The following is a 21,072-nucleotide window of genomic DNA, read 5'->3' as shown; positions in this document are numbered from 1 at the left end:
AAAAAGACAAACACAAAGAGAGAATCTTACGTCTTTTTTTTCCACCTTTATTCCTGTTCGAGATGTTTGTCCAGCAGTTGATATGACATTTGGGTTTTATTTATGACATTCTGTGACAGAACTGCTTTTTCAATATAAATGTATTTGACCCAGAGAAAACAAATCCCCCAACAAAAATGGACAGGAGTGGGATAAAGTCAAACAGCTGAAAAAAAAAAAAATGTGAAAGAATCCATTATATTATTCCAAGCGTCGAAATTACATTTTCATCGGGCTGAACTGTGAACCAAAGGTGTGGGCGGACTGTCTCACAGCCAGGTAGGAGCAAGTAAGAAAGAATGTACAATGACAGAAAGGTCAAAGGTCACAGGTTCCGTCTCCGACTCCGAAACCAAGCTGATTTATTACGAATATAAAAAAGGACGAAAACAAACATATAAAAACAGGCAATTGTTTGCATACAACGTGTTAGAAAAAAAGAAAGCTTTGACCCACTTTTTCTGAGAAGCATCTGCTCGCCACGTCCGCACCGGAACACTGAACCTCGGACGCTTCTGGTCCCTTTTTTAAACGTGTCCTCAAGAGGCTTTTTTTTTTTGCTGTTTCCATCCCATTCGGAAAACTAAGGACATGGAAACGTTTTTAAACGTGACATGTTATGAAAAATCTACTTCAATACGTAACCCCTGTTACAACATGAGCTTGGTCCAAATCTAAGGATGAGAAGGTAAACCTGTATGAAAGCAAGTAATGATAATTCAAATTAAAATGCATTAGCATTATTTGCTTCCAAAAACCTGAGGAAGAGCACCTACATGCTGACTCAGCCCATGCGTTGTACCTATGACTATATAACAATACTCTTAAAACTATTACCATATTGTGCTTTATTATCAATTTTCTTCTATCCATGGGGCCACAGATGAGATCATCCATATCGTACTGCCTTGCTGAAGGCTTTAACCAGCCGATTGAGTATTAATTTTTACATTTTATAACTATTGTCTGTTAACCGTGTACATGAGTCACAATGATCGATAGGGATCTTGGAGATGATCGGCAAAGTAACGAGAAATATACGTTTTTCCTTTTAATGCGAGGCTGCAATGTGATTTCAGACACTTCAGCTTTCAGACACGGCAAAGGCTGTTTACTAAAGGAGTTTTCTGTCGGCTCGGCCGAGCAGCGAGTTTTATCATCGGTCTCAAAGGGCACCGCAGAATGTGTGTGCATGCGTCTACCGCCACACTGTGGCTCCACGGTGTACACAGAGGTCACAGTATGTGCGTGTGTGTTTGCGTGACGGGGTGTGTGCCCAGTCAGCTGTTATGCTAATGTTGATAGTAGATGCCATGTAGACAATTGCTGACATTGAGTTGTGATATCCATTCATAAAGTCTGGACGGGAGTACTGATATTGTTTTTTGCTTTTACGTGTCAGACGGACATAGGAATTGAAAGTAAATATATATAAATTTGGTCAAATGCTGAGATCATTCGGCCCTCCTCGTAACTATGACCCTTTGTATTTGGATAAACTGGATAAACACAAATGTCCAGTTCTGTGTTGATGTGAGGATTCAAAATTAATGGTCAAAGTAATAGTCAATTACTAAAAAAAAAAAACAAACAAAAAAAAAACCATATCTAGGATTAAGTCCAAATTGGTTTCACTTAATAAAACCAGAGAAAATAAAATTGGATACATGGTCAGAGGCAGGTTCATGAAATTATTGATAGCGGATATTTTTCAAATCTTTAAAACTAAGACCCAACTAACTGCAACATGACAGAGAAATACAAGGGTTGACCACTCCACCTCGCCTGACTGATGCTAAATATACGCTAAAAAAGACAATCACTTTCCCGGACGGGGAAACAGCGGATCGGCAGCACCGGAATCCAATGACATGGCACGTTGCTATGGCAACCAATAGAAAGAGCCCTGGCGTGGCGGTTAAATCTTTCAGACTTGCATAAAGTAAGACCCAAAAGGCCATCGAAGGAAACAACAACACAAATATTTTACAAGATGCTCATTTTAGATTAGACGCCATTTTAAACTTAAGAGTCTAAGATGGCGTCTTAAACAAAAAATCTAATTAAGCATGTAAACGTGAAAAACCAAAAAATATCCAGTTTTACGACAATAATTATAGGGTTTAATGAAGACATAACTTAAAGCTAAATATGACTTATCTTGTTGTATGTATATATTTACACAGCTTCCACTGATAGCACTATCCAATTTCTTTGAAATGCTGACATGGGACTGGGTCACTGACGCACCTCTGACAAGCGCTCATAAAGTGACCGCATCCGCTCTTTTTGCAGACGCTTCAGTCAAGCGCCTCAAATTTCCGCTTTTTCCCTGTCTTTGTAAACAGCAGACAATAGCAAGGTGGTGTCTCTCCTGTCTGACAGGCTCCTGCTGCTACAGAGGCGAGTCTCTAATATGAACGCGGCGGAAAACCTTTACAGTAAAAGCAGCGCTCAAACCGGCCGTGGCCCGAGCCAGAGGCCGCAGAGGAGGAGGGTCTATTTGGAGTCCTTTGGTTTCTAGATGTCCTTCTAATCTTTCTCTCCTTACTCGTCCTGAGTGGCAGGAGGTATCTCGTGTCTCGTTCATCCCTTGCACGCCAATGGATGCGCTGCGTTTTTTTTTTGTGTTGTATATTGTACAAATGAGTTATTTTTTTCTTTATAAGGAGGCACCTCAACACACATGACGGCTCTCATTCCAGTTCACGCAGCAGTTCAAATTACAGGCGCAGTTCGCTTTGGGGTCGGCAAAAAATATTTGCTCACAAAGAAATTAATCATTGAAAACACCTTAGAATGATGTAAATGTGAAAGTTTTTTTTAGTGAATGCAAGGGAGGGGTTTCAGTTTCTGTGTTATGAAGATTAAAGTATTGTCAATGCCAAACCTTGATAATCAAACTGTGCCTTTAATTTCAGTGCGTACGCCCAAGTGCACCCAGAGTACTTTCAAGCAGAGCCAGGCTGAAACGTTCTACACGTTTGAACAATTATTGCGTGTTGCCCTCTTCTATGATCTTCTTAATGTTCTCAATAATTTGCTTCAAGGATAGTTTCTTTTTTCCATCTTCCTCTTGAGTGTTGACATAACTTGACTTTTTCTTGAACCAGTTTCATTAACCTTCTTCCCCGTTGAGGTTCCCTCTTCATACATTTGACTCCACGAAGGGCCTTTTTGGTTTGACGGGCAGGGTGGGGCACGTCAGTCTGTCAGCCGGTCTATCTGAGCAGCTGTGGATCACCGGGAGCGTTCGAGTCAGCTTCACGTCAAGGTAGGAGAGATTCTGACCGACGACTTGCGCGCAACTCTCGCCCTGCGGGGTGTTACCCGGCGGCACGTTGTAGTGGTGGAGCTGGTCGTCGTGCAGGTGGTGACCGTTGTGGGCGTTGTTGTTGCTCCGGTTGTGGTAGGCGATAGAGAAGGGCTGTGATTCACCGGAGCCTCCGGTTTGGTTGGCGGGGGTTTTGCTGGGTGATGTGACGACGGTGTCCACGGACGACACGGCCCAGGATCGAGATGGGCTGAGGCTTGGCGTGGAACCCTGAGGACCCGGCTGCTGATATTGTTGGTTCACCCTCGCCGTCTTGTCGATCACGCCCATAAAAGGAGTGTTCCTAGACGCACGGCCTGCCTCTCCCGGATACGTCCCGCCTCCGGCCATACACATATCCGACTGGGGAGAGGGGAGATTTTCATGGTGACTGGTAACTCCGCCAATTGAAGCCATATACGACGGCAAATCCACGTGCTGGGTGGAGGCCGAGGTCCTGAAGCCCGGGCCTCGGTTAGTTTGCTGCCCGCCGGCGAGGCATCCGCTGCTGGTGGAAAAACGGACGCTGACGCTCTGAGACTGGATGACAGGCCTGGGGGGGGGAGCGGGCAAGGAGTTGGGATGGATGCTGAGTGGGCGTCGCAGCCCCCCTTGGAGAGGGTACTGATGATCGTGTGATGGCGGCGGACCATCGGGGGCCTCCACCGTTGCCTCAGTCACTTCCATGGGGTAATAAGCTGCTTTGGACTGGTTGCGGCTGAACTGTCGATTCTGACCGAAGCGATTCATCCCCGCCCTCTCCCCTCCCCCTCTCCCATGGGCAGACGCCGACCTCGACTGACAAGTGAGGTCAAGGTCCACGTCGTCTCGTGAATACGAAGTTCCATAGCTCAGGCTGGGCTGGACCTGCAGGCTGGGCCTGATATCTAAGGGGTTCATGCAAATGCCTTCCCCAAGTTCGGCCAGTTCTCTGGGCAGCTGGCCAAACTGGGAGTAGGCAGAACCCCCCAAAACCATGCCGGAATGGGCCGACGAACTTGGCTGACTGGCTCTGACGACCTGGACTTTGGCCGGTTGGAGCCACTGGCCTTGGAGAGAGCTCTGCTTCGGGAATGATCGCTGATTGGCCAGATGGAGATGGTGGTGCTGTAGCAGCCCCTGGCTCTGGTTCTGGTGAGCCGACACCGGCTGCGGGTGTTGGGGGAGGGCAGTTTCGGACAGAGCGGGCATGCTCTCGGACACGGGGCTGGTCAACTGCTGATGCATTGCATTTGCCGGGCTAAAACGTGGATAGGAAGATGAGGGAGGCAAAGGCACGGAGTGAAAGGGAGAGGATGAAGAGGGGGAATGGAGAGGACCGGGCATGTTACGATACAAATGAGTAGGGGACTGGGAGGATGACGATGACACTCCAAGGTGGCCGTAGGCATCGGGAGCTTGGACCCCAGGCAAAGCATGGAAGGAGGAAGATGGAGGAACATCTCCTGTTTCCTCCGTCTTCCCCTCTTCCTCTTCCTCAGTGAGCCCGTCTCTGTCCTGCAGCTGCCCGCCGGAATCGCTACACTGGATCTCGGTGATGAATATGTTCTGCTGAGAGACGTCATACGAAGAAGGATGCGGGGGGCAATCTTGCTGCCGCGGACCCTGGCGACACTCTTCCTTGACACGGGACAGGAGACGCTGGATCTCCCGGTTGGAGGGACACAGGCAGCTGGCCTCGATCAGATCCTCCAGGGCTGCGTGGAACTGCCTGCGTTTGGAGCAAGAGTGTGTGTAGTCAGAAACAGGGGATTTCAAAGGACTACATGAGGAAAAAAGATGTAAATAAAATGCAAAAGCATTGAAACGTCCACTATTGATTGATTGATTATGTGGGGCACATGAGGTATGATTATTCGGACGACCCACTGCTGATGAGGCACTACTGTTGCTATGGTTACCTGCGGCTGCGTTTCGCTCGAGCTCTGGCGTAGTAGGCCTCGTAGGATTTGGCTTTCAGTTCGAGCGCCCTTGTAGCAAACTCCTCAGCCAGGGAGAAGTCCTGCAAATGGAAGTTTTATTGTCAAGAGCAGATTTTTTTTTTTTATTAATTGTTATTAGCTCCAAAATAAATGGTTATTTTTAATGTTTGGTTTTTTTTGATCACCTGGTTGAGCTGGGTAAAATTAAATCTTTTCTTTTTTCTCTTTCCAGTTCAGCCAGTTATCGCTTTTAATAACCTAATATTGTGATCTATTTTTAACTTGAAAAAACTGACAGTGTTATGTTCAAAAATAAATCCGTGTCACTAATGTGTTGACAACACATTGCGGGTATTTAAAACTTGAATGTGCACGTGTATGTCTCTATGTGAAGGAGACACTCACGTTCATCTTGCGCAGGCAGCGGGACAGGTTGAGGAGGACACACACTCGTAACTGCTTAAAAGACTTCAGCTCATCGCCTGGAAACTTCTGGAGAGCTGATTGATACAAGTGAGCAGCTTCTCTCACTTTACCTTGCTACATTTACACACACAAAATGGAAGATTTAAAAATGTGCGTTTCTGGAGGTTACTTGTGTGGGATGAAGTTTGGACCCTACCTTATACAGTTTGTCTCCCTCTTGGATCAATTTACGCAGCAAAACCATTAATATGTCGGGTTTGGAGGTCGCCATCGCCCAGGTCGCTGGTCCTGAACACGCAGAGGAATAAATTACATCCAAACTGAGCACGAAATCATACATAAAAAAATCAGGAGTACATATGTGTGACAGTGCATTTTGCCAAAATGATAATGATTATTGAGATTTATATTAAATTTATTATTATTTCTGAAAACTGGAAAATGACGAGGGCAGCAGCAGCAGTCGCACAACATACAATAAATAAGTACATTTTCACGATTCCTGCAAGTTTGAACAGAAATAATGCAATAGTTTGTAAATATGGACTATACATTGTATGTATATAGAACTACAATTAGCATCTTTATGTAAATGAGAATATATTTGGAGAATGTCAACTCTATTAGTGTCTCATTACAACATTTTAGAGTTGACTGGAATTGATCATTTTTGATGGAAGACCCAGAAGTTACTACTCAGTTTGTCCACGGGTGTCAACAAACTACCGGTATCAATGAACCAAATGTGGCTTAGTTTAAAAGAAATTAAGAAAGAACCTACCTATCTTGGCTCCCTTCTTGAGCAAAGCGATAACAGCCAAAGTATTTCTGCAACCAACCGCCCGGTCTAGAGGACGCATTCCGCTGGAGTCCACGTGTTCAACAGATGCCCCGTGGTCCACCAGGTACTGCACCTAGAGCAACACAACCGAAAGCAGGATGTCTAAAATGCATCTTGAGCATAAAGGAAGGGTATGTCAGGTTTAAAGGGTCTGGGTGGAGGTATGGATGATTGCTGCAGCGTAACAACAGTAGAGTTAACAGTTGTTATTCTGTAACACAGTCACAGTAATGACTGTTGATATAGAGACAATTAGGAGACAGTTAGAAAAACCAAAAGACATCCACAAAAAAATAAACAGCAGAGATAACAACAGCAACAACATCAATGAAGACAGTAAGGGTGAAAGTAGACAACCAAAACTAAACAACAACATAAACAGAGTGACAACAGCATTGATAAGAATAAAATAAAGGAAGCGAACGGAATAAAAAAGACAACAGTCAGGGCATGACACATGAATGAATTGGTGAGGCAATGAATGGGGTGAGGTCACATCAGAATACATCAGCATATTAATGTTAGAATGTAGTAACTCCAACACAACTGCTGTTTAAAAATGTTGTACGGAAAAAAAAGTTTTACACACCATTTCAGGGTCGCCACGGAACGCAGCCAGATCCAGAGGAGTCCGACCGCTGCGGTCTGCATGCGTGGTGGCGGCGCCTCTTCCCACGAGCTCTCTGACCAGTGGGAGCTGACCTTTGAGACAAGCCCAGCTCAGCGCCGTTAACCCTTCCCTGTCCGTCTGGTCGAGGGAGGCTCCTTGAGAAGAGAAAAGATGGGGGCGATGTGAGGGAGGAAGTGCCAACATCAAGAAATAAACCTTGGTGTCTCCACAGTTAGCAAAATACCGTAATGTGGATGCCTGAGACGCCTCTCACAAATATGTACATTTATTAAATGGCTCGGAACTGCTTTACTAATCTTTGACCAAATCATTTGAATAATCAAAGATATTTAGAAAACATTTATTCAACAATTTGATGATTCTTTGCAAAATGTATTGTATGACATTATCAGAACTATTAAATAATTTAAAAAAAATTATATATATATATTGTTTACTGAGATCCATGGAAAGACTTAATTAGGCAACACTTAATTGCGATTATCTCTGAAAACATTTGAATTTACCATCCATTCAGATTTTCTCCACCTGGCAGGTATCGTCTACCAGCTAATAAATCGAGATATTTTTCTTTTATGGACCTCCTGCATTGTACAGGCTGAAGAACAAATATACAAATGACAAATACAACAATCGTCCGCTCTGATCATCCTATTGTCTTTTGCCTGAGGCTTTTCCACACTGTTTGAATAATTGTCATATGTACAGTCTATGTTTACCATGATCCAAGAGCAGTTGGGCCGTGGTCATGTGACCCTCTGATGCCGCCCTCATCAAGGCTGTCCGACCCTGATTGTCCACGATGTTAACCTGTGACCCGCGATCTAGTAGCAACTCCACCACCTGACGGACACACAAGGAGATCACGTGTGGATCAAGGAGGAATAATCATCGCGTGTTCACGTCGTGTGAATCGTGCTGTACCTGACAGTGACCCTGTTGCGCAGCGCTAAAGAGGGGCGTGATACCCTGTATGCTGCCTTGCTCAACAGATGCGCCCCCATCCAGCAGCAACGTGCAGACAGGGAGCCTCCCACCCGCTGCTGCCGCTGTCAGAGCTGTAGGAGACAAAGTGTGAACATATCTCTAACACCTGGTGTCAGTAGAACTTTGTCTCCATAGAAACGGCAGGCAAGTTTAGACCCACAAAAATCCGTGGAAGAAAAAGATACCCTCGTGAAAAAAAAAATATTTACAAGCTAACATTCTGTGTTAAAACTACATTCTGCTAATAATGAAGAAAATATAATTTTCTGTAAAATAATTCTCTTTCAATTGATAATTTCTTTGCAACATTTTTTTGACTGAAAGCTGTAAGTAATATCCATGTTACACACTTTATGACCCTGAATATTTTGTAGATGTTGAAAAAAATTGCAATTTTTGTCAGACATGTGTAGTCAGAATTTGCTGACATAATATTGATGACTGAATTAGTTCTGAGCAGTTGTACTTTCCACTGATACCTGTCTCTTCCCATAAATTGTCGATTGCATTGATCTCTGGTCTGTCTTCCTCTTCGACATCTTCCTCTGGAGGATTCAGAAGATAGGACACCATCTGGAGCGAGTGCACGGGCGGGCACACACACACACACACACACACACACACACACACACACACACATTTCATCACTTCAGTCGCTGATTTTATCAGCTCTTAATTCTAAAATATTCACCCTAATGCACTGATTCATGTCAGAGGTTGAATAGTTGCCTGATAAAAAACAGTTAATGGATAATACTTCCCCTTTTGTGAGATAAAATCAGTGAGATATCAAAAAAAAACAAGTAGTCAGTGTGTGTGGATGTCATTGTGTATGTGTTTGTGTGTGTGTTACCTCTGTGTGACCTGCACTGGCCGCTGCAATCAGCGCCTGTTGCAGAGCCTGCCTCCTGTCCGCCCCTCTCTGGCTGCAGCCCGTCATGCAGCTCCACTCAGCATGGTTCAGCAGGAAGCGCAGCACCTGCAGGTGGCCCTGCTGAGCTGCGTGCACCAACACACACAGGCCCGATCTGTCCACATGGCCCACCTGAGAACGTGGCAAGACAGAGAATTAAGAGCTGCGTGCGTCCCGAACTGCAGATCGTGTGCATCTGGTTTCCGGGGAAACATCCCCCCACCGCACATGGGCTAAAAAACTGAAAAACAGTTCATCTGATTTTTCCAAAACTGGACCACTAGATGGCTACAAAGAGCAATTTATCAGGCGATGGAACGGTGAGAGGCAGACGGCCAGGCTCTACCTTGGCTTTGTGTTGACACAGCATTGTGACAATATCCAGATGTCCAGCTGAAGCAGCAAAGCCGAGAGCCGACAGTCCGTCATGTGACTGAGCATCCACCTGGACAAACAGCACAGCCTTAGCGGATCATTTTGACACTTCTCAGCCTGGGGGCGACTTTCCCGGAGATGTAGATCAGACAGATTGATGCATGTACGACGCATTTTGAAAATCAGTCTAATGCCGAGTGAGCAATACGATAACCTTGCAAAACGGCTGCACTTCAGAAAAAAAAACGTGTTTCTCCTTCTGATAGTCGGTTTTACTGTTCGACGTGGTGTAAGTAATGGGTGTGAACATTTTGCCGCACCTTCACTTTGGGTGCCAGGGTGTCAGTGTGTCTGTGTGAGAATTGGCACCAATAGTATGGAGCACGTCCATACGGTATCAACAAATTTACACCGAACACTTCGTGAAGCTGGGTTGCTGATACCCCCCGCTGGATGCAGTAACCCGCAGGGCTGTTTTATTCCCAGCGTCCATTTAGACCCACATGAAGAAATGTGGGTCTAGAAATGGATCTGAACTCTCAAAAGCGCAGCAGCATGAAGATCACTGCCCAACACATTATTGGTGGGGTTTATAAATATTGAAACTGAAAGTATGACGTCTCATTGACGATTCCTTCCACTGGTGATAGTTCAAAGTTCCAAATAGTCGCGCCTCTATCGACAAGTACGGAGAAAATAGTTTCCATATTGGCAAAATCCATAATTGTTCTTTCAGAATAGATGCGGTAAATTTACACAAGATGTCTGTCGCAACCAAACAAAATGAAAAGCCTATCGCGTTTTGTACCTCTGCTCCATGGTCCAGCAATAGAGCCACCGCGTCGCTGTGACCCAAGTGAGCATGGACGCACAGTAGCGGGGCGTTGCCGAGGACATCGCTCCGGTAATCCACATCGGCCCCGCCCAGAATCAGTAGCCTGCTCACCTGGACAGAGAGGGTTCAGAGGTGGAGCCCATGTGCACCTTCTTAGAATGTGTGCGTTTGTGTGACAGACAGATGTACCTTGATGTTGGGGCTGTAGAGGTTGCGCAGCGATGAAAGAGCAGGACTCACGCCCTCTGTGCTGTAGGACAGCCACAGCCCCTGCAGCACCGAGGAGGAAATCCCAAGCTTCTTGCTCAGACCCTGGATACGAGAAAAGATACACAAGAGCATGATGCAACAATAATATTTACATTTTATTATAAACCAATGACTCTTTATGCTTGAGTATTGTGTGCGTTTGTGTCTGTTTTAAAACAGGAAATTAGTTTAAAGCTTTTAAAGACTAAGACCAGTGTTATTAATATTGAAACAACATCAAACCTTAATATTTGGGAAGAAAACATTTGTTTGTATATATTTAGTATATTTATGTTAAATAGTGAGAGGGAACATAGCCAGTTAAGTATTTTTCTGGCCCTGACTGTCAATATTTTAGACTCTGGTATAATTTGTTTGCAAAGTTGTCTCCATTGTGCAACTGAAGGTGAGCATACCTTGTAGATGTGAGCCTTCAAGATATGATGTCCCAACTCCAGTGTATGCTGTTGGTTCAGCTTTCCTTCTTGCCTGCAGAGCCAGAAGGCCAGAAGAGTGTGACCGCCCCTGGAGAGGAACACATACCCAGGAAGTTCAGTCGGTCAGCTGCATCAATATTTTCCGGTCTGCTTTCATCCATGGCGATGGACACTTTAACTGATGTGCTTTCCAATAAGAGGTTGGAGAGACTGAAGATATGTTTAGAGTTAATTAAGAATGGTTTAAAACCTAGTTTAAAACATGGAACACTGACATGAGGTTTATAAACACGATTGCTTGCACAGACCTTGTATCTTTACTGTGTTTGCATTCTGTTTGCTGGTTGTCATACCTTGGGTCACAGAGGAAGCGGTCGTCCTGGCCCTCCTCCCTCCACATCAGCCACTCTCTGAAGGAGCTATGGTTCAACATCCTGCTTCCATCGCTGCGCAGCACCAGGAAAGATGACAGCTGCTCCAACCTCTGCGCAAACTCCCCCCACTGCATAGCTCCTCCGGTCAGAGTGCCAGCGTTTACCACTTCGAACAGCTGAAGGAAAAGAGGAAGGCTATCAGTCCAGCTGCTCGGCATTCTAACATGATGGAGGCGCCATCTGAACACCTCATGTTCACTTCTCATTTTCTGCAGATGTTAAGGTCTTTCTTGAGACAAATGTCATCAAATCGTAAATTTTCTGATGCTTCTTCCTGTAAATGTATCCTTGCTTTCTGTGCAAATTTTATCCATCTATATACTTATGTGTGTGTTGGTATTTGTATATACACCCCCCCACACACATATATATATATACACAAATATATATATATATATATATATACATATAGTTATAGTTATACTTGACTTAGAAGTGTAACTCAATTTGCTCATATATCAAATTAAACTTCCCTATTAAATTGAATTGAATCACTATCCATTCCAGACCCCCATTTTCATTACGTGTTTTTAAATGAGAAAAATGTACTTTATGAATAACAAATAATGCATAAAAAAACATCTATAGATATAAACAAATATTAGGTATTATCTTGAAGATCGGACGATCAACTGAGGAGGTTCGGGGAGTTTTTTCATTTCGTGCTCTATTGCTTAACTCAACTCACTTGCTACACACCTGATGCTAAATTTATTGCTAAATTTGACTTTCAGGTTATGCCACAATTTATCGCTATACATAATTTTGCGACAGAGTGAATGCAGACTGGCTTTGAATGACTCTTCTGCTGCCTCGTCCGATGACGTTCCTGCCGTCTGCTGCACCAAATCTCTGTAAATGTCTCCTGCCTTCTCACAAATGATGTTCTTGGTTTCACCAACAACTTCTCCAGTCAACAACATGCACACCTTGCTCATAAATTCCCATGATTTTCGCTGGGCTGCCTAGTGTCAGGCTGCGCAACATTTTATAAACGCCACTTCATGGACAGCAGCGGCCGCGTCGCTCATCCCACTCGCTCGTAACTAAAATTTCAGCTAGTATGATAAAGCAAAAAATTGACCAAGTGACACCTCTTATCTCGGAAAACTGGAGGAGCAGTGGGTGTATGTGTACCTGCTCATCAGTCAGTGGATGAAGAGATGCCACGGTGACGTTGAGCAACGGCAGAACTCTCTGGAAAGAAGACTGTGTAGGAAAGCGCATGTTGAGTTGCAGCAGGTACACTTCCGCCAGACTCACAGGAACCACCTGGAGACACAAACACAAACCCACACACATTTAAAAAATCTCAGGGTTTCTCCAACCTTTGATGTCCACTCACAAAATAAAGCCTAAGTCATATTTTGGCCTTTTTTGGCAATTTGGCCGTTTTACTTTTTTCATTTTTACTAATTTCTCAAAGAAGATTTGCCATGTTCTTTCTAGGAGATATTTTCCCAATATTTTGAAATTCAAGGGGATCTAGTCAACTTATTTAGAAAATTGTTCCTACGTCATTCAAAAATAAATAAATAAATAAACAAATTAAAAAAAAAAAAAAGATGTAATTAACTCTGGGTGTTTCAGAGGGTGAGATGTTCTCACCTTGAAGCTGGTGCTCTTCAAGACCAGGTACCCTCCCTCTATTAGGTCCAGGGTCAGTTTCAGGTAGAGGTAGGAGCCTCTGCTCAGACTCTTCAGGTGGCCAATCAGCTTGGCCAGCGCCGTGTTGTCAAGGCGACCGTTGCTCAGTGACACGTTGCTCTGAATTGCAGTGCTGCTGTGAATACGTTGCATCAGGTAACCCTAAAAGGGGAAAAAAAGAAGGAGAATATACATAATAATTGCTCTTTTCGATTGTTGCTGCTTCTCTTTTCGAACCTTTCTAGAACTGTTCTTGTTTGAGAGCAAGTCTGTTACCTGCAGGTCCTGGTCTATGGCGCTGTTCTCCTCCATCCCATCCAGAGAGATACGTTGGAAAGGTAGAGACCGTGTGATATCCTGACACGGAGAAACAGATGGGGATTGTTGAGCACTTGTTCCACATTGAATGAATGCATGCTTATTACATTATTTTTTAAATGAATAGAAAACTGTCCATTTCACCGGTTGTATTTTGAAAAGGATGATGTTTCTTTGTGTCAAAAGAGTACTTTGAAAGAAGAAATCACTCAAATTAGCAAATCATTGCCTTACACACTGCAAAAAAAATGAAAAAAATGTACATTGAAAATATACAGAAGAATATGTATAAAAAATGTTGCCAGCATATATTTATATGTCAAAAATTGCCAACAATCTGTAAACTGTTTGGTGTTTTGTAAACACCAAAGGTCCTGCTGCCGACCAAGACAGCTGGGTTGCCGCCACCAGGGGGGGCACTGTGTTTTCCCACTGATGCACTGTCATTTGTCAAATATTGCTATGACTAAATGTAGAAGAACCTGCTCTCCCACTCAAATTCAGGGAGTTTGATACATAGCCTCACACACATCTCAGAGGAAATCTGATATGATGATTTTTGGCAAAGCTGCTTTTAATAGAATTACAATAAGATAAATATAGTTGCATAGGGGAAAAAGTGTGCAACATGACTTTGCTCAACTGTCAGGGAGGGACTGGATGTACCTGCTGACTGGTCCTGACTGTGGTGATAACTTTTAACCAGGGAGGAAATTTCTGGATGTTTCTGGACAGAAAAGAAGTCAGCGTATCTCCGTAATCAGGCCTGTGGAACTCCGCCTCGTTCAGCCCGTCGATCAGCAGGATAAATCCGGTGGGCTCTACATGCAGAGTCCGCTCTGGAGACACACAATGCAGAGTACTTGAAAAACTGCAGAAAACAACAACAGCGAGATGATGTGGAAAGTCAGCATACCTCTGTATAGGGTCTCCAGCGGCTCCAGAATGCCCTTCTGCAGGGCGGAGCTCGGGTCCTGGATGCAGGAACGCAGGCTGAGCGCGCTCTGGATCTGCGGCGATTGGCGCAGCAGCTCCCGATACGCCACCAGCTTGGGGGCCTCACTGAGCATCGCCGCCAAGTTGTGGACAAACTCCGGGACCAGACAGGTGTGACAGTTATCGGCCTGGCAGAAGTGATAGGATACAACCTGTGGAAATTTGGGGGGGGGTTTAGAACAAATACTTCTGGTATATGTTGTAAAAATCTGAATATATATTATTGATATACTGTTTTTTCAAAAGTATGTTTGCTACCTGTCCTGCTATCCTCCTCAGCGTCTCCTCCTGTCTTCCTTTAACCTCCAGAGTACCGGGCCCACTTCCCATACCTCCTCCTCCTTCTTCTCCTCCCCCTCTTCCCATGGCATCATGGGAGAAAGATTCAATATCTGCTGTGAAAACACCAAACGTTAAATCTCAGGATGATACATTAGCACGTAAGACGTATATATCTTTCTCCTCGGCTGCAGTTTTCTCCTTATTTGGCATATTTTTTCCACCCCTTCATTTGACATATGTGTCTGGTGACGGCAAGGCTGGTCTTACTGGGGTTTGCATGATGACTTAGCCATCTGTTCCACTATGATGAGGTGGTCTTTGTGGCTGGGGCTAGTTACTGGGGGGGATTGAAATTGGACAATTGTTTTTTTTATTCCTTTTTTTTTTTTAATCATTCTTGGTAGGTGTGCCAAACAACTGAAAACCCCAGGAAAAGACCTGAGACTCAGCAAAAGCAACGCTGAATTTTTCTTTCTACCCGCGTAAAAAAGATCAATAAGAAATCACATACTAATAAGCAAATTAAAATGAGTAAATTTGCATCATAAACAAAAGCCAGTGTGTGTGTGTGCTGTGTGTGTGTCGGCTCACGTAAAGGGAGAATCTGACCACTGGAGGCCGTTGGCCACAGACGGCTTCCATGACAACTGAGCGCCACCAGGCGGGCGATGATAGCTGTTTTGCCATAACCCATGTTTCCCACAATCACCACCCCACGATTGGTTGACGGGTCATCGCTACGGAGACAGGCATCAACTTCCTGGAAGAGCCACTCTCTGCCGGTGAACAGCCAATCGGAAGAGAGGCCCGGAACTTCAAAGTGAATGGGCTTCAGGTTGAGACTCGGCGTGAAGCGAACTGGAAGCAGGGCGATGGGTTACTAAACACTGCAAGTGGAACGGTTGTGTTAAGGACGTGTGTGCTCTTTACCTCTGTGGTCCTGCTGAATTCGACTCCCTGAATTGGGCTTGGGCATTCTGAGCGACTCCCTGGACGGCGCCACTCTCTGCTGGTCATCCAGGTAGGCCAGATCTTCAAGGTGGGCTGAACTCGTGGCTGAAACGAGAATAAAAGTGAAGATCCCATTTGTTGTTTTAGGTGTTCAATGATGATTCACTTTCAAAATAAGTAATAATGATGCTGCTATTGCAGCTGTTTGTGTTTTTGATATAATTTTGATTTAATTCAAATTACAATTATTATTTTCATTCATGATTTTCATTCAGTGTTTTGGATGATATTAGACATTGATACATACACATGATATATATACACACACACACACACACACATATATGTATAAAAGAAAATTAGAAAGAGTATAAATCAAAAGCACTACTGATGTCTTAAAACCACCGCAGATAAAACAATGTATCTTTTGCCATAAAGCAGCTCACTTAAGTGGATGAGTTGACAGTGAGGCAAAAACTCTGTGTCATACAGTGAATGACGCAGGATTAACAGGATGTTTGGCCTTTTGGGGGCAAACCAGGAGTTTCTGAACTTCCACCTCTGCCGCCGCAATGCTTGTTTTGAAAAGAGAATTTGCTGAGAAAATCGGTAAAGGTCGTCACATTTCGCTGACACCGGCAAAGACGGGTAAAAAACTCACCAAGGTTTAGAGCCGATACATCCAGTTTCAAGCCTCTGGCAGCAGAGAGAGGCAGCGTGAGCTGAAACCCCGTATCCTGTGTCAGTGTGTGAAATCTCATACATGCTATTTCCTTCCTTTCCCTAGTGCAAACGTTTTGTTTTTTCTTGTTGTGTGTGTGTGTGTGTGTGTGTGTGTGTGTGTGTGTATGTGTGTGTTCTTTTTTTTTTTTTAGTTTTTATGAGTCAGTTATCGTGGGAAAAGGGTGGGGGGGGAGAGATATAACCATGTTGCTCAGCTTTGGCTGTGTATGCATTTCAACTTGCAGGTGGACGGAAGAGTCACCCCTACATACAGTCCCAGCTATTTCTTTTAACTGATCCAAAAATAGATATCTTTATTTGATTCAAGGTGTTACAATACATAATATTTTATGTGGTAATTTATAATAAATGCTATACTTTTTAAAATGCTTCTTCTGGGTAGAAACCTGGCCTTTTGAAAAAAAAATAGTGGTTGTTGAGTAGAGCAACAAAATATAAGCCAGATTAAAACAGGAAGTGAAAATGCTTACAATGTTTTAAGAGCTAATGCTAAATCTAAAGAGTTTTCTTCTGCTATGAAAACGCATGTGGCACATGTAAACACACACACACACACACACACACACACACACACACACACACACACATGCATGCACACAGTCTTACCAGCGACTGAATTGGGACGAGGCATGAGGTAGAGTGGGATGGAGTGGGTGGAGCCAGACAAGTGGGCGGAGTCAGGCTCCCATTCAGGGTGTAGCTTGTTGAGGCTGTAAGTGGAGGCTGCCATACTGTCCTCCACCCTGTGCAGGAAGCCGTCGTTCGAGCTTCCTGTCGTGACCACGCAGGAAGAGGATGTGGAGGCCACCACTGGCCGCCAGAGCTTTAGACTGTTGCCATGGTAACCGCTACCGGGATGCTTAGTGTTGTCCTCCCGCTCTGCAGCCGACTCAGCCGAATAACTGGTCAAAGTGGCTGAAAGTCAGAAAAGTGCACATGAAACTATACATTAAAACATAGATTTGTAGAATTTTTACAGTCTGGAAGTAGAAGCCTTAAAGAAAAAAATAATTTAAAAAAGGTTTCAACCGCTGGCCATATTTCATACAGACATGATCCTATCACCATACCAATGATGCCACTGTCCCGGCTCTCCAGCGTCGAGGTTGGAGAGGTGACAGACTCGTGGTTGGAAGAGGCCTGCATGCTGTTGCAGCCGCCATCCACCGTGGCAGGGGGCTGCAGCGTGGAGCACGGCGATGCACCGCTGCTGGCCAGGCTGGAGGACGGAGATATTCTCTGTGGGAGAGGAAGGAGAGACTCTGAGGAGGTCTTCTGAATGTATAAAATAAGTATGTATGTGGGTGTGTGTGTGTGTTTTGCGGTGATCCTCACGGCAAAAGCAAACCAAAACAACACAGTACCATTATTTTTGCAAGTTAAATATCTCAATTTGTGTTACTTTGGAGGCAGATTTAAAAAAAATGTTTTGTTCATTGACCCATTTATCAGTTTGTTTGTCTTCAAGTGCATGTTTGTGCAACCTGACTACCTGTCCATCATTCTGGTTGTGGGGGGTGGAGCCCGGCTCTCCACTGTTGATCTTCTCTCCCAGCAGGAAGCCCAGCCTGGTCATCAGAGCATCAGCAGCTTCATCCACCGAGGGGGGCGGTCCCAACTCCTCATCATCATCTGCAGGGTCACAGGGATAAGTGCCTTTTTTTTGGAGTTTTGTACAGTAAACCTGTGCGCCTCTTTATATCATCTCAGCACTGAGGCCTGATCATGCTAGATTTGAATACCACAGTGTTCAGGAGGGATCACGAGACTGGTGGGTATCCATAATTATTACAAAAAAAAAACATTTAAAGAATAAATCCAAAAACTTGACAGTCAGCAGGCTTCATGAGGATTTTGTGCCGTGATGAGATTTTCTTTTTTTCACATGAAAGTCTGTCTTTACGGTCAGGATTATGTTGAGTGACTGAGACGTGATTCATGGAAAGAGACATTTCCATTGAATTCATGCATCTGTCAGCTTGAGCTCACAGGCAGAAACTCCATTCTGGAGGCTCCCGTCTTTCATCTATCAGCAGCGCACATTGAAATGGCCGTGTCAGATAGACAATATTCATTTTTGTAATTTGTTTTGATTGTGCGTGAACTGCTCCTTCCAAGCTCAGCGGAGATGAGGAGAGCTGAGTCAAGTAACACGGCTCTGCGGTTTCATCGCTCCGGTCCTCGCAACTCTCGCGGAGGTCACCCTATCCATAATAAATATACAATTACAGCCGTTTATATCAGCTTTTCCTGAAGCACCGACCGGGCTCTTGCTGCCTGGCTTCTTATTATGTGCTCTGAATAGACCGACTCCAGCAAAATACAAAACATCAGACTGACCTCAACCCCAAAGCCCTTCTGCTGAAATAATTCATGAGGGGTTCGAGCGTTTAGTCCTTAAAAGGAGGCCGAGTCCTTGTAATGTGACGGTGTATAGAGATTTATACCCCCCCAACATGAGATATATCTGGTACACACACACAAGATGTGTGTATACGTACACACAAGAATGTAAGCTGCAGACTGACAGTCTATAATTACAGCTATAAATTGATGACTGGTGAACTAAATACAAGCAAAGCATTGTGTGTGCACGACCGCAGACGCACACACATGCATGTTTGTGTGGTCAGTCAATGACAGAGTGCGAGTCGCTTTTAGAAGAACAAAAATAAAGTGGGAAGATACGGGCAAAGACGACTTTTCCACGTCCGCCTCCCGCGGCATCTGAGGAACTGCATCCGTTCACTTTCTCATCCCCTTTCCCCCCGCGTCCACGCTTCTACCCTCCCACCCCTTTTTTCTTTCTTTTCTTTATAACTTTCCAACCACCCCGGGCTCGGCTCAAAGCGCTGTTTTTGTAATTTACGCAGTAAAGCGAGGTTTCAAGCAATGGTTGGCACGGCTCGGATCTTTTGTGGTCGAGGGTTTCACCCCGAAAAAACAGAAAAGAAAAACCTTGAGGAAATATAATGAACGAAGAAAACATTCGACTGCTTCCGAACAAAAGCCTTTCAGACGCATATAAAAAAATACGGATAATTAGGAAGCTTTAATTCTGGTTTCTGTCTATGTTTGTCTTTGACAGATCTTTGTAATTACTTTGGTTTTAAGGGCCATTTTTACTTGTCGGAGCGGGAAACACGCTGTTATAAACACTGCCGATAAAAATGGACACACTCCATTAATTGTCCCTGTAAAAGCAAAAACACCTGAGTCCTCCGTCGGGTTCCAGCGAACTGAGTGCAGCCGTCGAGGGCATAATGAATTCCCCCTGCAGCCCTGACTTAACAAGTCAAAATGTCTGCCTCCAACCTCACTGGCTCGTAACGTGATATCATCACTCTATTTTTGAAATAATAGCATAGTCAATTAGATGCATATTCTTAATTCTACCATTTGTTTCATCTGATATATTTAAATGTTTACCTTTGCAATAATTATTTTCCAAAGTAGGTTATTTCATATTACCCCCCCCTCCCACACACACACACACACACACACACACACACACACACACACACACACACACACACACCAGCCTACCATGGCAAAACATGCAACAACCCATTTTTACACGTAAAAGTTGCACTGCTTCTTGCAGTTTAGTTATTTTTCCATCCTTATTCTCAATTTAACCGTCAGTCGTTCCGGGCTCACTCATTCAGGATGGGAAATTGAATGGCTTGAAAAAAGAAAATAGAAAGTGATGGTAAGACAGTGATTCATAAATTCTGAGAGGTTAGGAATAAAACACTTATAAACATTTTTGGTCACTAACATATGGTGTAATAGTATAATAAATGGTCTGCTCTGTGTTAGCTTGCAACTATTAAAACAGTTCTATGATAGGGAAACTGTTGTTAGGGAAACACTCTTACATTATTTTGGTTAACTAAATGTTATTCTTGTGTTGAACTGGATATTATGTTATTATTATGATATATCTTATATTAAAAAAAACACCATCCAGATTTGAAGTTCTCACACTGCCGAGTGCAGGGCAACCTGGGTGTATTTACTGAAAATTAAAATGAATTAACCATAACACCAATGTGATTACATGAACACTGACCCAGAGAGAGATCTACATGTGTTCGGTGCTCAGACCTCACCTTCCTCCCCTCTTCCATCCCCTTCCGTCTTTGCCACATCACCTGCGTGATCCACCCAATCCCGGCGAAGGTCGGAGCTCTCCTCGTGGTTAAGGCAACAGCACATGTGGAACAGCAGGCCCCGCAGGGCGGAGGAGGTGTGTCGTACCACCCCTGCCACCATAACATCCCCGCCGCATCTGCAGCTGTCCGCCAGCCTCCAGGGGCGGCGGACGGTGGTCCTCTCACGGTGACACCACACGATCCTTGAGCTGGCGCACGCTTTCAAAATAGCCGCCGTGCAATCCATGGCTAGCTGATTGGCTTAGAGCGTCTCCATGTAGGGGGGCGGAGCCAGCACATGAAGGTGAAAACCGCTTACTGTGGATGAATCAGGACGACCTTCTTGAACTAGTCGACCGTCGAGTCGCCGCGGTGACTTTCATTCAAATATCCTGGCGTCTTGAGAAAACATTTATAAGTAAACATCACTATAAAGACCTTCAGGAGCAGAGGTCCTCTTCTCCGGATAAGCAAAGCAGGAGAAGAAGGGAGCAATGGAGGGAAGAAATGAGGAGATAAGAGGAGAAAGAGATCCTCTGAGAGAAGAAAAAAAAAAAACAACCCACGGAGCTCCA

General features: G+C 44.4%; 1 protein-coding gene across 1 annotated transcript; it reads right to left on the bottom strand.

Moving 5' to 3' along the window:
* Positions 1 to 35: 35 nt before the first annotated feature.
* tanc2a (tetratricopeptide repeat, ankyrin repeat and coiled-coil containing 2a) lies at positions 36 to 20,837 on the bottom strand. The gene is made up of 27 exons (XM_086170656.1): positions 20,456 to 20,837; positions 17,833 to 17,972; positions 17,411 to 17,579; positions 16,947 to 17,255; positions 15,576 to 15,701; positions 15,237 to 15,503; positions 14,622 to 14,755; positions 14,284 to 14,515; positions 14,034 to 14,206; positions 13,326 to 13,406; positions 13,011 to 13,211; positions 12,540 to 12,674; positions 11,322 to 11,518; positions 10,948 to 11,056; positions 10,472 to 10,594; positions 10,256 to 10,393; positions 9,419 to 9,517; positions 9,013 to 9,204; positions 8,639 to 8,732; positions 8,097 to 8,230; positions 7,892 to 8,015; positions 7,131 to 7,306; positions 6,482 to 6,614; positions 5,897 to 5,988; positions 5,680 to 5,814; positions 5,254 to 5,354; positions 36 to 5,063 (listed from the first exon to the last, which is right to left on the bottom strand). The coding sequence occupies exons 1-27, from the start codon at positions 20,742 to 20,744 to the stop codon at positions 3,188 to 3,190; spliced, it is 5,979 nt and encodes a 1,992-aa protein (XP_086026782.1). The 5' UTR covers positions 20,745 to 20,837; the 3' UTR covers positions 36 to 3,187.
* Positions 20,838 to 21,072: the final 235 nt, after the last annotated feature.

The sequence above is a fragment of the Fistularia commersonii genome, chromosome 23 (genome assembly GCF_037954325.1).
Source record: "Fistularia commersonii isolate RoL2024-O1a breed Wild chromosome 23, RoL_Fcom_v1.0, whole genome shotgun sequence".
In the NCBI taxonomy this organism is placed as follows: Eukaryota; Metazoa; Chordata; class Actinopteri; order Syngnathiformes; family Fistulariidae; genus Fistularia; species Fistularia commersonii.
The sequence above is the reverse complement of the archived record's forward strand: the minus strand, read 5'-3'. Positions and strand labels throughout refer to the sequence as shown.